Below are 16,443 nucleotides of genomic sequence, written 5' to 3'. Positions count from 1 at the left end.
ATCTCTGGTCAGGAAACTAAGATCGATCCTGCAAGCCACACAGCACAGCCACAAAAAAAAAAAAAAAAAAAAGCATGAGCTTTAGTGTAAAGGCTTTGTAGTATCTATTTAGTTAACTTATTGGTGCTAATTTCTTCCTTTTTTTTTTTTTCCTGTGTTCTAGAGGTATTTCAGGTTGTTACATCTCTTCCTTGAAAGATATATATGGAGATTGATTTTTAGTGACTGGAGTGAAATGAGCAATGAAAGAAAATTCTAGTCAATTATTGTAACAGATATGTATCTCTTGTCTTTCTGAGTTTTTGAAGTGCTTTGCAGCTTTAGTGGACAGTTATTGTCCGTGACAACCAAGGCTGTTCTCTTAGAAGTTTTATTTTATCTCTACTAAGCCTTAACAGTATTTGCTTAATGCTCATTATGTTTGGGAACTCAACAATTTCAGTCCACAGCCACATACTTTGAAAAGAGGTGTACTGATGTCTACAGTTGTCACATTGGTTTTAAACTCTTAAGGACTTCTTAAAATTGATCATTAATTAATCACTTAGTAATATATATTAAATATTAATTTTTGCCATGATGTAAATAAAACAATCCATTTATATAGTGTCCTCTGTATAGTGTGCTCAGAGAAGTGGAAAATATTTTATTTCAGTGTCTTTAATATGTAATCAGAGAGTTGGATGACAAGTAAATTGTAGCATTGTCCAAAGAGTATTTCACTGAGATGATGGGAATTAGAAAAGAAAACCATTTGCTATATTTAATTATAATGGAGTTAATTGCATGTCTTTCTGATATAAAATACCTCTTACGTCCATTGGGTACAGCTATTCTTGAAGGTGCTTAAATAAAGTATTAAGTATACTATTTAAGTAATAAAATAAGTAGTGACTTGGAAATTTTAGCATAAATAAAGACATAGCTTTCTTAAGCCAGTTTTTAAAGTGATTCATCAACAGATTAGCAAAAAGCCAATTTATTTACATCCAATGGCACATGTAATAATGACTTTTATAATATAAATGCTTGTTTATATGAAGTTATAACTCATTTATGGGACCTTGTAGTTCTAATGTTGTAGTGAAATGTACACATGTGGGTGCCCCTGGCAGGAATTCCAACTCTGTGAATTTATGAATCTGTTGACTTCAATATTTAGTTAGCCTGGCCATCACCGTAATTGACATGTTATTGGAAATAGAGTTAGGTTTTCCCTTATTTATAAGGATAACCTCCATTTTGAGGAATGTGAATCAATTCATAGTTGGCTGACAGCCAGTTTCTCCTTCACTTGAGCTCCAGCGCACACTGGAAAAGCACACTGGCTTCCGAAGTGCCTTGTGAATCTGCAGTGATTAATTCTTCTCATTATTTCTCTGCAAGTTCTCGTGACCCTCTCTGATGGTTCGATCAGCCACTTAGAGTTGATGCATATTCATTCCTCTGCGCGCCTGCCGCAGTCGCTCACGCGCCCTGCACTGACTGGTGTGTTCTTGGTGCAGTAATTGAGCGGCAGTAGATTGATTGCTCTGGGGAGCTGTAGGGCCTTAAAGGTGAAAACATATCAGTCCTGTTAATTAGGAAACAAAAGCTCTGGTGGCAGGTTCAGCAGTCAGATATTTACAGTGTAGAAAAGACGAAAGATATGATGTGTTCCTCTCCATGGACCTGTTTACTTTTTAAATTTTGAATTAGGTCTGTATCAGTAGTAGTGGAGAACAGCCTTCTTTTATGAATTTTTATAGAATGCTAATTGAATATAATATTAATACTATTATCTCTCATATCTGATAGTTTAGAACCTGAGTTTGTATACACCTTCTGTAGCATTGGCAATAATGTGTAAAATATCTTAATGTCTTACATAAATATAGAATGCTTTTGGATTGATTCTGGTATTTAGAGGCTTAATTTGGTTACAATGTTCTCATGCTAATTTCTTGTCATTTAGTAGTATGCTGTATGGGAAAAGGGTGAAACTTTATTCAACATGGCATAGAAGTTGAGCTGCCTTTATCTCTTTATCATAAGCATCCTTTGATTATTACCCCCCGCCACCCGCCAAACTGTATGTTAAGTAATACATTGTCTGGGAAAAAGGATCCTGTATGGAACGGTGGCCTCCAGAAGTAAGCTAGTTTCAACATGGACATCTATGCAGCTTATCTAATTGACATGTTTTTCTCAGGTGTGCTGTTCTTATGTTATGGTCTCCCCCTCCCCCTTCCCCTTCTCCAGTCATGAATTTTTTTCTTTTGAGATATAATTCACATACCATAAAATTCACCCTTTTTTAAAGGTGAATTCTATGGGTTTTAGTATATTCACAAAGTTGTGCGACCATCTCCACTGTCTTCCAGAAGATTTTCATCACTCCACTCCTTCCTTCCCCTAACCCCTGGCAACCAATAATTATTTTCCTTCTGTGGATTGACCTCTTCTGGACATTTCATATAAATGGAATTGAACTATACGTGGTCTTTCATGTCTGGCTTATTTTACTTATTAGCAATTAGCATTGTCACATGAACCAGTACTTCATTTTTTATGGCTGAATAATATTCCATTGTATGGTTATACCACATTTTGGGTTTCATTCTTCAGTTGGTGAACATTTGTGTTGTTTCCACTTTTTGGCTGTTGCTGCTACTGGTGTTAGTTCCCACACGTCCTTGTCTTGTTCGTGATCTTAGGGGGAAGGCTTTCAGACTTCACCTCTGGGTATGATACAGGCTGTGGGTTTTCTTAGATGCTGTTTATCAGCTTGAGGAAGTTCCCTTCTATTTCTAGTTTGTTGAATGCTTTTATTGTGAAAACGTGTTGGATTTTGTCAAATGCTTTTTCTGCACCTATTAAAATGCTCATGTGGTTTTTGTCCTTTATTCTATTAATATGGTGTGTTCCATTGGTTGATTTTCTTATGTTGAGCATTGTAATATTTTATGGAGCTTTTTATATAATGTTCTCTTACTGTGTGGTTTTAAATAATTTGAACCAATTTCTCTACCTTATATTTCAGGCATTTATTAATACAGCAAAAGAAATTTATGAAAAAATCCAAGAAGGAGTCTTTGACATTAATAATGAGGTATATATATATATATATAAATATTATTGGCTAGTTAATTTAGAATTGAATTTTAATTACTTGGAGTCAAGATTTCTACTTTTTAAAATTCCTAAAATGGATCTATGATGTCAGTTAACACATACGTTTATAATCTTCTCATTGAAAATTTGTTATATGTTGTATAATAGCTAAATGTTTATGTTCTAGTGAAGCATCACTTTATCTATGAAAACGGATTAAAGTAAGTGACCCTATCCATTTATTGCAAGCAATGCAAAATAATATAAATCCTCCAAAGAGAGAAGAAAATCCACTTTCATCTACACATCCATATGGTGTCATCTGCTTTGGGAATAATTTTCTAGTGTGTAAATGCGTGTGCGACGTCAGCTAATGCAAGGTGCTCTCTCCATTGTGTCTGGTGCGGAGAAGGGAGGCGTCCAATTGGAAGTTACTCCCAGTTCAGCATAGTGTGTTTTCAGGAGCCTGAGTTAGTATATGTAATTGGCAGTTGGCACTAGTTGTTTTGTTTGTTTTTGTGGGTTTCTTTTCTTTTCCTTTTTTTTTTCTTTTTTTTTTTTGTAAAATTATTTTGAGCCAGTTTTGATCAACATGATTAGGATAAAATGTAACTTTGAAACAAATAATTCAGAGTGTTTACCAAAGGCCATCATTTTGACCTAAATCACCACTATGCATTTGTCCTTATTTATTTCAGAATTTTTATGTGGATAAGAGCATATTATTTACTTTTACATAAATGTTTCTGCCATTCTATAATACGACGTCTTGCTTCCAAGAGAAAAACCCTTATTCCTCCCCCAGGTGCAGTGAGGAAGCACTGTGTTAGGAAGACATTGTGTGTGCATCTCTTGGCATGTGCAGGAGAGCCTCTTTATTACCTGTCTCAATATTCTTGGCTAAAACAAACAACAGTTTGCCTAGGGTTTCCAAAAAGTGTTTGATTTTCCAGTTTCTTTTAATTTGTAGTGATAAAGTTTCTAACCCATACTTTCCAGGCTTATATGGCAACAGACCTTGAGTTAATTTAAAGGCGACACCATTCAGAGACTAATGCCATATAAATTGAACAGTAATTGGGCGTCTTTGTAAAGGGCATGTTCATTGTCTCTGTCTGGTTTCATATAGTAGCTGAGTGCTTTACTGTGCCTGGCGTGGCTTTGATTGCAATGTGCTGTCAGGAGCCAACAGGCCGTGCGATTTATCTGGCCTGATGCCAAGTCTGACTTCTTGATTCCTCAAGAAGTTGCTACCAGCCCAGAGGGGGCAAAACCAATGAGCCATAGGGCATGCTTTTTATTAAAGAGGAGTCAGAAGAGCGAAAAGAAACCACATCAGCTGCTGTCAATACTGAGCTAGTGCCAGAAACCCCAAGGCTACTACTGTTGCAGAACAACTGCCAAGCACTATAAATCTGAGATTTACTGTGACGTAAAGTTTCCTTAAGAGCTTAATTTCTGAAGCTACTGTATTACTTTTCTCAGAGTGTTGTATTTTTAGGTAAAATCCACTTGAGGGAGTGAGGGTTGAGACATAAGTGTGAGTTTGATGAATGAAAGAACCACTCTGTGTGTGGGTTCTTGGCAAGCTGCCATGTCTTTGGGGATCATAGAAATTATTGATGACACAGAACACTCATATGCCCTTAGCCTGTACAGCTGATTCAACATGGAACAGAAACGCTGTCTAGAGGAAAGATTGTACGTTGTATTAGAGGAGCATAGGCTTTGCATATTTTTCTCTTTTAAAGATTACGTTTTAAACAATCTCTCCATTGTGAGAATTCCCTTAAAAGCAGCACTCTGGTTTCTGTTAACGCAGTACCTGGTATGATAAGGAATTGTTTGCAGGAATATTTCCACAAGTATTATTTTAAAAGGAAGGAACATCCCCTGAGAGATATTGTTTTAATTGTTGTAAAAATCTGCTTAGCATATATATATATATATATATATTTTTTTTTTTTTTTTTTTTTTTTTTAGTTGTTTGGTAAGATTGTGCCACTAAGAAACCAGAGGATTTCTTAAATTTAAATTATACTGTCTGGTTGGCTCCAGATACATTTATTATCCTTCTGTCTTTCATTCCAGGCAAATGGCATTAAAATTGGCCCTCAGCATGCTGCTACTAACGCCACGCACGCAGGCAGTCAGGGAGGACAGCAGGCCGGGGGAGGCTGCTGTTGAGTCTGTTTTTACTGTCTCGCTGCCCAGAAGGGGCTACTCACCTATTCTTTCACCCTCCTGCTCAGCTGAGACATGAAACTCTTCGAAATGGCTTTATGTCACAGAAGAAGACTTTAATCCTTCAAATTCTTGTATAACTTTGAATAAATGGTTAATGTTCACTTAAAAAGACAGATTTTGGAGATTGTATTCATATCTATTTGCATTTGATTTCTAGGTCAATTGACGTGATTATTTTTGTTAAATGTTGTCTTGTGCCCTTACCTACGAACTGAATTGTATTGAACACTACAGAGTCATCTTGAGTATTTTAAATCGGTTTGTGTAGTTAGGTTTCCCCACACCTGTGGTTACCTAATGTTTAATATTATAGAACTGTCCTCAAAAGTTTGTCAATTTTCAAGGCTATAAGGAAAACCGAAGGACTCTTTCAATTCTGTATTTATCATTTACTTTCTGTATATATAGTTTATAACCTGCTTGGGTGTAATTTGCCAAGCTTGAATTCTTTAATGCATTTGCATAAATTCTATACTGTTTAGAGCTTAAAGCTACAGAAGCATCGTTAGGAATTGCTTGGACACTGAATTTTAGACTTTTTGACATTGTTAACAAGCATGTTCATCTTTTTCTTGTCACTAGTCCGAGAGAAATATGCTTAATGTACATTCTAAAGGCTATGTGTGTGTTAACCTGTTTTAATGCCAAAAGTTTGTTATTTGTCCACAGTTTCTTTAAGACCTCTTCAGAAAAGGATTTGTTTGCCTTAATGCAGACTGTTGGGTAAAAACACAGTATAATGAGTGAGGTGGGCAGAAGAAAGGACTCCCTCTGCCTGAGCGACTCCAGGAGGAATGAGTGTCCACATTTAGACGGCACATTATGAGGACTTTAATCTTTCCTTGAACACAATAATGTTTTCTTTTTCTTTTATTCACATGATTTCTAAATATATTTTTCACGCAGGACAGTTTTTCAACCCTTGATGTACAGTGACTGTGTAAAATTTTTCTTTCCGTGGCAACCTATAATCTTTAAAATATGGTGAGCATCTTGTCTGTTTTGAAGGGGATATGACAATAAACCTACCAGATGGAAAATCCTGTTAAAAGTAGAAAAGCTTTAGTAATTTGCTCAGTGTGGTGGTTTTATCCTTCTTTTTCTTTTTCTCCCTTGGACTATAATGAAATTGTTATAGCAGTGCAAATAAAATCCTATGTATAAAAGTGTTCTTTTTTTTTTATGACCACATCATTTTTTAAGAATGCAGTTTTTCAGTCCATCCACAGCTTTTACATGTATTATAAAGCACATTTTTTTTTAAGGGTCAGGATGTTTAACAACACTACCCTTTTTAAAAATTTTGCTAGAATGTGATAAAAATCTTTTTACCGTATTGAAATTCTTTTTGCTATTGATGATGTAAGCAAGTATTTTAAGTATGAAACTAACTACTTTCAATCCGCTCACTGACTTCAGCTTTCTACCGGTCTTTCCTGAAGATTCAGCAGTGCTCTGTCAAAGCTTTGACATTACTCCTGTGGGAAGTCACCCAATGCTATCTGAGTTTTTTGCTTTAACTAGCTCCTAGAGGACAGAGAGAAAGGTGAGGGGAAATTGAGTTTCTTGAGTATTTTTATTATGAACTTTTTTTTTCTTTAAAGTGGTCTTATCAAATTCACTGATCTTACCATTCACTCTCATTAGTGGTGAGTAGGACAAGTTAAGACAACTAGAACTTGTTCTGCTCTGTACCAGGAAGAGGATGATTCTTTGGGAACTGTTTTTTTTTTTGTTTGTTTGTTTGTTTTGCTGTACTTGGGCCTCTCACCGTTGTGGCCTCTCCCGTTGCAGAGCACAGGCTCCAGACGCGCAGGCTCAGTGGCCATGGCTCACGGGCCCAGCCGCTCTGCGGTATGTGGGATCTTCCCGGACCGGGGCACGAACCCACGTCCCCTGCATCGGCAGGTGAACTCTCAACCACTGCGCCACCAGGGAAGCCCTGGTAACTGTTACTTTTAAACTGCTGTTAATTTTTCCAGAAACTTAATGTGTTTCTTTTCCATGCTGTCTCCTCTAATTCTTTTATAAATCAAGTGTAAGAAGAGAAAGTCATGGGGAAAACAAACAACAACAAAGCACATGTATTTTAATAACCTAAGAAGAGCTGGAGCCCTCAAATGCAGCCCCTGCACAGTAGCCTTAACCTGCCTCGGCCTTGGGCCACAGGGGCGGGTAGAGGACTTCTCCGTAGTTGTCACCACTTTCTCTACAAGTTTCCTCTGCCATTAAGGAACATATGTGATGAATCCTTTATGTCAGTCGACAAAACAGTGTTACCGTCTGGTTTCTACTCTGCTGTTTTATTATCCTTGTCACAAATAATGTAATAGTGGCACCTGGAACTAAACGCTTTAATACTGTAATTAAGTCTTTAAATGATCTTTGGTCAATTTTGGTAGCACCTATGGACATGTTTTAAGAGCTAGAAAATCAGTCACAAAAAATAAAACTTTTAATGTCTCAACATGTAATATTCCAAAGTTGTAATCTTCATAAATATAGTGTTATAATTTGCCTTCTGGGTTTAACAAAACTGGATTAAGACCAAATTTTTGGAAGAGTAGTGTATAATTAGCTATACAATTCAAACAGTACATGAGAGTGAAACTATATCTTCCTACACAGTTTATTTTTAATTTTTTATTGAAGTATAGTTGATTTACAGTATTGTGTTATAGTTTCAGGTGTACAGCAAAGTGATTCGGTTATATATGTATACATCTATGTTCTTTTTTAATTCTTTTCCATTATAAGTTATGTTTTTAATTTTAAAATAGCCTGTTAAGAGGAAAATAGTTCCTGTTTCTAATCATTCTAATAGTGAAGAGAGTAGGAATATATATGATACCAAAATGTGTCTAATCTCTCAAATGATTTGTGTTTGGAACACATTAAACATTTATTCCCTCATAGGTAGTGAAGCTCCATCTAAGCTCAGTACTAAGGTTGGCAGCACAGGGTTTGACTATGTGAGCTAAAAATTAATACCACAAAAACCCATAATAATGCAAAAAGATAACCCTGTTCCATAATAAATAATTGACTATACAAATGCATGAACATATCTACCTGTGTTTCCTGGAAAGAGTTCACATGTGCTTCAGTGTTCAAATGAGAATAGAGCCTAACCCCATAAGTAGAGTATCTCATGTTGCATTGGTATATACTGGATAACACTACTTACTTGGCTGAAGTCATGATGGGAAACTTTAAGGTGCACGTGTATATATTCAGTGTTCATTAGGTTTAGAAAATCATCAGCCCAGCTCTTAAAAATTGAAGGGCAAAGGACCAAAAACCTGATAGGAAACATGGAAAAAGACAGTTCACAAAAAAATGAAGTAAAAGTATCCCTAAAATATGTTTTAAAATTCAGACAGTTAGAAATGCAAATTAAAACTGAGATGCCATTTCTCAACTATGATATTGGAAGAAGTTTAATACAAGTATGACAACACATTCTGTTGGTGAAATGTCTCATATGTTGCTGGTGGAAGTGCAGACTGATATTAGCTTTCTGGAGAGGAACTCAACAATACCTAATAGAACCAGGAGATACTTACCTGTTGACCCAGCCTTCCCACTTCTAGGAAAATACCCTGATGATACCCTCCAACAATGCGAAAGCACATGTGCACAAGGTTGCTCACTGCAGCGTTGGCTGTAATTGCAAAATAATTGAAAATGACCTCAATGTCTTTACATAGGAGAGTGATTCAGTAAGCTGGTACGTCACACAATGTAGTCCTGCACGGGTGTAAAGAGTCTGTGGAAGAGCTCTGTGTACTGATGTCATGATTTCCAGGATATATTGTTAAGCAAAATGAGAAAAGCAAAATGCAAGCGTGTCTACAGTTTACCATCGCTCATTTAATTAGGAAGGCAGGAGACGAAAATATACATGTATCTGCTCACCTGTGCAAAAGAAACACAAGAATAATAAACTAGAAACTAATAATAAACTAGAAACTAATGAGACTGGTTACCTAGTCTCATTAGGGGGTGAGTACAGAGTGGAAACTAAGGCGAATCAGGACGAGTAGCACCTTTCAATATACAGTTTCGTTTAACTCAAAACTACAGTAATGTTTCACATACTCTGAAAATAATTAAAATCAACCATGATGTACCAGGAACTCAAAATGAAATAAAAACTAATGAGAACCTACCTATAGTATTAAAAAGTGACATTACCACACTGCACAGTTCTGTGGAATTCTTGCGCAACATGTATAACGTCGACCTAGTCATTGGGAAACCTCAGACGAACCCAAATTGAGGAAAATCCTACAAAGTGGCTAGCGCTCTTCAAAAATACCAAGGTTGTGAAAGATAATGAGGCACACAGATTGGAGGAGACAGATGTGATAGCTGAATGTAATATGGGGTGCTGGATGAGTCCTGGAGGCAGTTCTGATGAGGGAGGGGCACGCGGGGGGCTTCTCTGGTACATGTTCTGTTTCTTGACCTAAGTGGGGGTTACACGGATACTTGCTTTAGAATCCTTTAAACTGGGCCGATGTGTGTACTTTCTTGTAAATTAAGGCTTTGTCTCCATCGATCAAAAATGCTGCCTTATGAGTTGCTCTCAGAACTTGAATATGTGAAGTCTACCCTATCCCCTTTTCGTGGATTGAACTGTGCTCCCCACCAGCCCCCCAAAAAATATATATGCTGAAGTTCTAAGCCCTCGTATCTCAGAATTTGTCTTTATTTGGAAACAAGATGGTTGCAGATGTAATGAGTTAAGATGGAGTCATACAGGATCAGGGCCGGTGTCCTTATCAGAAGACGGCCATGTGAATACACACACAGGGAGAAGGCCACGTGGACGAGGCAGCCTCAAACCCGGGAGCCCCGAGATGGCCAGCAAACCACCAGCCACTAGGATGAGTCCTCCACGGGTTTCAGGGATTACACCCCTGCCGACCTCTTGACTTCTGGTGTCGAGCCGCCAGAACTGTGGAAGAAGAAGTTCCTGCTGTTTCAAGTCACCCAGTCAGTGATACTTTGTTACGGCCACCCTAGGAAATTAATACATACCTTACATCCTATGAATGAAGACATTTTTTGATAGGTTGTCTGTGTCCCTTCAGTGAAAGGTCGTGTTGAAGCCGTAGGTTTATGGGAGAGTAACAGCTGCTTCACTGCGTAGCACGTGTAGAAATCATCGTGAGAGAAGCAAAGTTAATCTCTAGGAATATTTTTACATCTTCCTGCTTCAGAGTAATTTAATTTACACATCCAGATGCTATTCAGAATATGAAACATTTTTGTACATAGGGATTTCATGAAAAATCATAGATACAGCACAGGACTTTCCTTATATGACGTTAAAGATAGCATTTTTAATGTTACTTAAGCCCAGAATTCAGTTTAAAATTGAAGCAGATGTCAGTGTGTACAAGTGTGATCTTAACGATGATTACGATGCTGACAGTGAAAGTGGAGATGTTAACGCAAGTTCAGCAATGACATCCTGTTGTGAAAGTAAGCAAGTAAAAACAAAAAGTAGGTGCGAGCTGACCAAGAGGGGTTGGGTTTTGAGATTGAGATCCTGAGATCATTATTTATTTATTTATTTTTGGCTGCATTGGGTCTTCGTTGCTGCGCGTGGGATTTCTCTAGTTGTGGCGAGCGGTGGCTACTTTTCATTGCGGTGCGCGGGCTTCTCATTGCGGTGGCTTCTCTTGTTGCAGAGCCCGGGCTCTAGGCACGTGGGCTTCAGTAGTTGTGGTGCACGGGCTCAGTTGCTCTGCGGCATGTGGGATCTTCCCAGGCCAGGGCTCGAACCCATGTCCCCTGCATTGGCAGGCGGATTCTCAACCACTGTGCCACCAGGGAAGCCCCTGGAATCATTTTTGATCATTTGAATATTGCTAACAAGGTACAGAGCATCGAGAACAAGAGTGAAGGCAACTAGCTGGTGGGTGAGATAGTCACCAGGGAGAAGGCCCCTGCAGTCTTCTACTTGACAATTAATTTTGCATTAAAATTGCCACATTCCAGTCCCCAGGAGCTGCTGCACAGAATTCACATTTACAAGAACGTGGAAACTGGCTGCAGTCCGCCCTCCGCTCTGTCTTGTCACACGCGCTTCTGCGTGAGTTGGGCGCAGCCGGGACACGTATCCATACTTCATTTCATACTTTTCCCTCAAGCAGGTGCTGATTTGTGTTAAAGCACTAAAGTTTAACATCCTCTTTGCAATTCGAATTATGAAAACATTTGCTAAGGACTGTAATCAGAGATGGCTCTGTCAGGGGCTGTGGCCACAAAGCTGTCTGTTCCTGGGACCTGTCCTATGGAAACTTACCATCTCCAAGGACCATGATTTATTCCATGGGACCAGCCATTACATGATGGGTGAAGCATTTATGCAACCAATGTGCCTTTCAAGGGTGAAAAGGAGGGGTCATTATGTAATGCTGTATTAGTCTGCTAGGGCTGCCAGAACAAAGTATCATGAACTGGGGGCTTAAAAACCAGAAATTTATTTCCTCAGTTCTATAGGCTAAAAGTCCAAGATCAAGGTGTCGGCAGGGCTGCTCCCTTTTGACGGCTGTGAGGGAAGACTGTTCTAGGCCTCTTTCCTTGGCTTGTAGATGGCCATCTTGTCCCTGTGTCTCTTCACATCATCGTCCCTTTATGTGTGTCTTCGTATCCAAATTTCCTCTTTGTATAAGGACACCAGTCATATGGGTTATGACTGGTTACCACCCTAATGACCTCATTTTAACTGGATTACTTTAAAGATTCTATCTCCAAATGAGGTCATGTTCTTCAATACTGTGGTTTAAGATTTCAACATATGAATTTGGGAGGGGAGGTACACAGTGCAGCCCATAACAAATGTGGTTATGGGTTATGGATTTTGGACAGTATGAAAGGAAGGCACTCAGCTCTATAATCAGCCTAGTCTGTGTTTATGATGCAGCTTTGGGGACCACCGCATGACATGAACAAGCTAGGCGTAGAGATTTTAAAGAATGCTCCCTTCAGGTTCCTTATTTTCATTTGTGTCTACTAAATCTAGAGAAAAGCTCAACCATGAAATAAGCCCCTTCCTAATTCTGAATGTCTCACTACTTAATCAAGACCCATTGGAGGGCTTCCCTGGTGGCGCAGTGGTTGAGAGTCCGCCTGCCGATGCAGGGGACACGGGTTCGTGCCCCGGTCTGGGAAGATCCCACATGCCGCGGAGCAGCTGGGCCCGTGAGCCATGGCCGCTGGGCCTGCGCATCCAGAGACTGTGCTCCGCAACGGGAGAGGCCACAACAGTGGAAGGCCTGCGTACCACAAAAAAAAAAAAAAAAAAACATTGGAACCTGAGCCCTTTGCCACTTGGGCCTCCACAGCTTCATGGGGCCGGCACGCGTGGGTCTCCATGATGCTACCCGGTCTGAGGGCCATGTGTCATCCTATCAGACAGCATCGCCATCTGCAGAATGAAATTACTGAAAACGGGGCGTGTGCAGTGGTACCAAGCTTCCTAATCCTTCTTGCCTTCCCACTCCTTTCTCAACCAGAATACTTCTTTCTTTCTTTTAGACTGAAGTGACATTCACATAACAAAATTAAGCATCTTTAAGTGAACAAATCAGTAGCCTTGAGTACTTCCCATCTGTGCAACCCACCCCTTCTATCTAGTTTCAAAACACTTTCATCATCGCCCCAAAAGAGACCCCGTACCTGTTCATCAGTTACTCCCCTGACCCCTCCACCCAGCCCCTGGTGACCGCTAATCTGTGTTCTGTCCCTGTGGTTCTACCTATTCTGGACATTTCATATAAATGGAAGCATACGACATGTGGCCATCTGTGTCTGACTTTTTTCATTAAGCATAATGTTTTTGAGGCTCACACGTGTTGAAATGTGCATCAGTACTTCATTCCTGGTTATGACTGAATAATATTCCATCGCATGGGTAAAACCACAGTTTGTCCATTCAGTCACTGAGGGACGTTGGGCTGGTTTCCACCTCTTGGCTATTATGACCACGGCTGCAATGGACACGTGTGTGTGTGTGTGTATGTGTGTGTGTGTGTAAATCAGTCTGATTACCTGATAGTACTTGGCGCCAACCTGGTTCTGATTTTTCTACATTTAAATAACAAAAGCATGACTTCAATGTTTTATTTTTTTAAAGTATTAAAATGATATTTGCCCATAGTTTTTAAAAAGACGAATAGTATTAGAAGGTTTACAGTAAAAACAGCCATCCCTCGTCCCATCCGGCCCCATCTCACAATCTCCTCCCCAGAGCTCTCAGTCCGGCTCCTTACCTGTCTCTTGGTGCGTCCCTGTCACCCTCCCGCCCCTGTGCTGGAGGGACAGAGGTGGGCACTCTAGCTCCGCAGTGGTGGGCGGTGGTATGGGCCAACCGCACGTCTCCAGCTCCCCTTCCCAGGTGACTGGCTCACTGTTCACAGACCTTCCCTCTGCTAAGTCAGAATATTGTGGGCATTTCTCCTTTTTTTTTAACATTTTTTTTGATGCGGACCAATTTTAAAGTCTTCATTGAATTTGTTACAATATTGCTTCTGTTTTATGTTTTGGTTTCTTGGCACTGAGGCATGTGGGACCCTAGCTCCCCGACAAGTGATCGAACCCATACCCCCTTAAGTGGAAGGTAAAGCCTTAACCCCTGGACCACCAGGGAAGTCCCGGGCATTTTATACACTGCCAATCTCCTCTCCTATCCTCTTTGCCCTTGTGTATTTGTACCTTTTATTCCTGTAGTGCCATTTGTTGAGGTCTTGGGGAGGAGATAAATGCATGTGTTCAATCCACCTTGTTTGACTAGAAGTCCAGTGAATTCCTTCAAAAAAAAACAAAACAAAAACTTCATCTTCCTTTATAACTTGTTAAAATGCGATCTATTTGCTGTGGAGAACATAAACAAAAGAAGAAAAATGTAAAACTACTCTCCAAGTTTGGATACCCCTCAAAGCCCACTCTGAGACAAGTTCTGGGTGCAAGTGATCTGGGGGGGAGGGGATCCCAGGGGCACAGTGAGGACCTGCAGAAACGGGGAGAGGAGGTGGCGCTGGTGAAGGGCGTTATGGGAAGTGTTACTGCCGTAGGTGCCCCGGCCTCGTTCCCACGGCGACCCTCTGAGACCCGGAGCGGGACGCACCGCAGCCAAGGGCCCCTCCTTCATTGGCGGCCATTGCTCCTGGGACCTCAGACCCCCGGCCGCCCTGTACACCGACGAGCGGGCCTTTAGGCAGGGAATTCTTGGCCTGTAATAAAGGACTCGAGCTGGTGACTCGAGGGTGGGGACCAGGGGCACCAACAGCGTCCGCTCAGATGACCCAGCATCTCAGCACCCACAGAAAACGATTTCACAGCTTGCTGTATTTCTTTCCCGTCTCTTTCTGTGATTATGTCTGTATATGTTCTTTTACGCTAATGGCATCCCACAGTGCACATGGCTTTCTTTCACTTATTGCCATGTTGTTACAGAATCTCCTTAGTTGTAGTGAGGAGGAATGCGGGCTCAGGAGCTCCACTGTCACCTTCAAATACAGGCTGGACCGCTGACTGGGGAGGGCTGGAACCGCCTCGTTCAGGTTCCTCATCTATAACGTGGAAGGAGCGATCGCCCACCTCATACCGTGGCGGGGAGGGGAAACCACGCTGCCACATGGAAAGTTCTTGAAAATTTGCTTGACACATAGTAAGTGCTCAGTAAATATTACCTTGTATTTTCTGCATGCTGTTGGTGGCTGTATAGCATTTCACTGTGTGGAGGTGATATCAGTTATCTTATCATCCCCTCCTGTTTGCCAGGGTTATAAGTATTTAGACAGAGTAATCAACACTCAGTGCACATCCTTATCATTAAATCTTTGGGCACATCAACAATTATTTCTTTAAAATACATTCTTAGAAACAGAATTACTGGTTCATAAAGTACAGATATTGTTAAAGATTTTATATATGTAATTTCCCTTGAGAAACGTACCAATTTATATTCCAAATAGACCTTGAGAGTGGCCTGTTTCCTGTACTCAATTACCAAAAATGGGAATTTTTACTTAAAAAAATGTAGTTTTGGCGACTTGAAAATCTTTAGGTTCGGTGTCATTTATTAAGCAGTTCATCTTTTCCTCATTACATTTAAATGCTTTAATTTCAGACCAAAAAAACTATATGCATATTTGGACTTGTTTCTGACATTTTTATTGTGTCACAGACTTCTACATTTCTATGTTAGCACCCACCATCTCTCAAGACCCTCAAAATTCTATTGGGATTTTTAAAAATTGTTTTAAATGTATAGTTTAACTTGGGAGAAAATTGACATTGTTTGATATTAAATGTTCTCATCCAGGAACAAGATATGTCTTTCTGTGCAACAAGGACTTTTAGGATAATGGCATTCATTCCAGAAACAGAATTTTGAGGAGCTCAGTTTGTTTCCAAAAGTCTAAAATTAATCTTACTTCTGCATTTTCAAATTTGCTTTTTTTTTTTTTCTCGGCCGCACCACGCAGCTTGGGGGATCTTGGTTCCCCGACCAGGGATTGAATCCGTGCCCTCGGCAGTGAAAGCGCACTGGACCACCAGGGAATTCCCCCATTTTGCTTTTTATTTAACCACATCTGAGGCATTTTATGATTTCTGCTCATTTTTATTCATTTCTCGTCTATTTTTATTTTTCAACTGCTTGTTTTCTCTTCTATACTTCTCTTAGTTCATTATCCTAAAAAACAGCCTTTCTCTTGTTTTAGTTATAAAATGTCAGCCCCAAATAAACAGCAGATATTCACTCAGTATGCATTTGATTCAATTCAGTATAAGTGAACATTCAGCAAATACTGGGTATGTGCCAAGTAAGTAATAGTAAATCACGTGACTGTGCTACTTGATAATATAATGCGTCCAAATCACTGAAAAATAATGACTGTCGGAGTCCTTGCTTATGGCCTAATCGAGTTTTCCACATGGTGTCCTGCCCAGCAGGCGGGCTCTCTTAGCCTTGTCCCCAAGACAGATTGCGCTGATTGGCTCCATGGTACCCTTTTACCTGAGAGACACTGTAAAGATGAGTGCTCTCTGCAGACCAGTGCCCACCCAGTGCCCTTGGCCCTC

General features: G+C 39.9%; 1 protein-coding gene across 1 annotated transcript in view; it reads left to right on the top strand.

The window, feature by feature from the left end:
* RAB2A (RAB2A, member RAS oncogene family) overlaps window positions 1–7,814 on the top strand; it is a 76,005-nt gene extending 68,191 nt beyond the window's left edge. Inside the window, exons 7-8 of the mRNA XM_067712254.1 lie at window positions 3,023–3,091; window positions 5,185–7,814. Of these exons, the coding sequence (XP_067568355.1) occupies window positions 3,023–3,091; window positions 5,185–5,280 (165 nt within the window). The 3' untranslated portion in view covers window positions 5,281–7,814. The remainder of the gene's footprint in view (window positions 1–3,022; window positions 3,092–5,184) is intronic.
* Window positions 7,815–16,443: the final 8,629 nt, after the last annotated feature.

This window comes from Pseudorca crassidens, chromosome 17, assembly GCF_039906515.1.
Source record: "Pseudorca crassidens isolate mPseCra1 chromosome 17, mPseCra1.hap1, whole genome shotgun sequence".
In the NCBI taxonomy this organism is placed as follows: domain Eukaryota; kingdom Metazoa; phylum Chordata; class Mammalia; order Artiodactyla; family Delphinidae; genus Pseudorca; species Pseudorca crassidens.
This window is presented reverse-complemented; position numbering and strand designations above follow the sequence as displayed.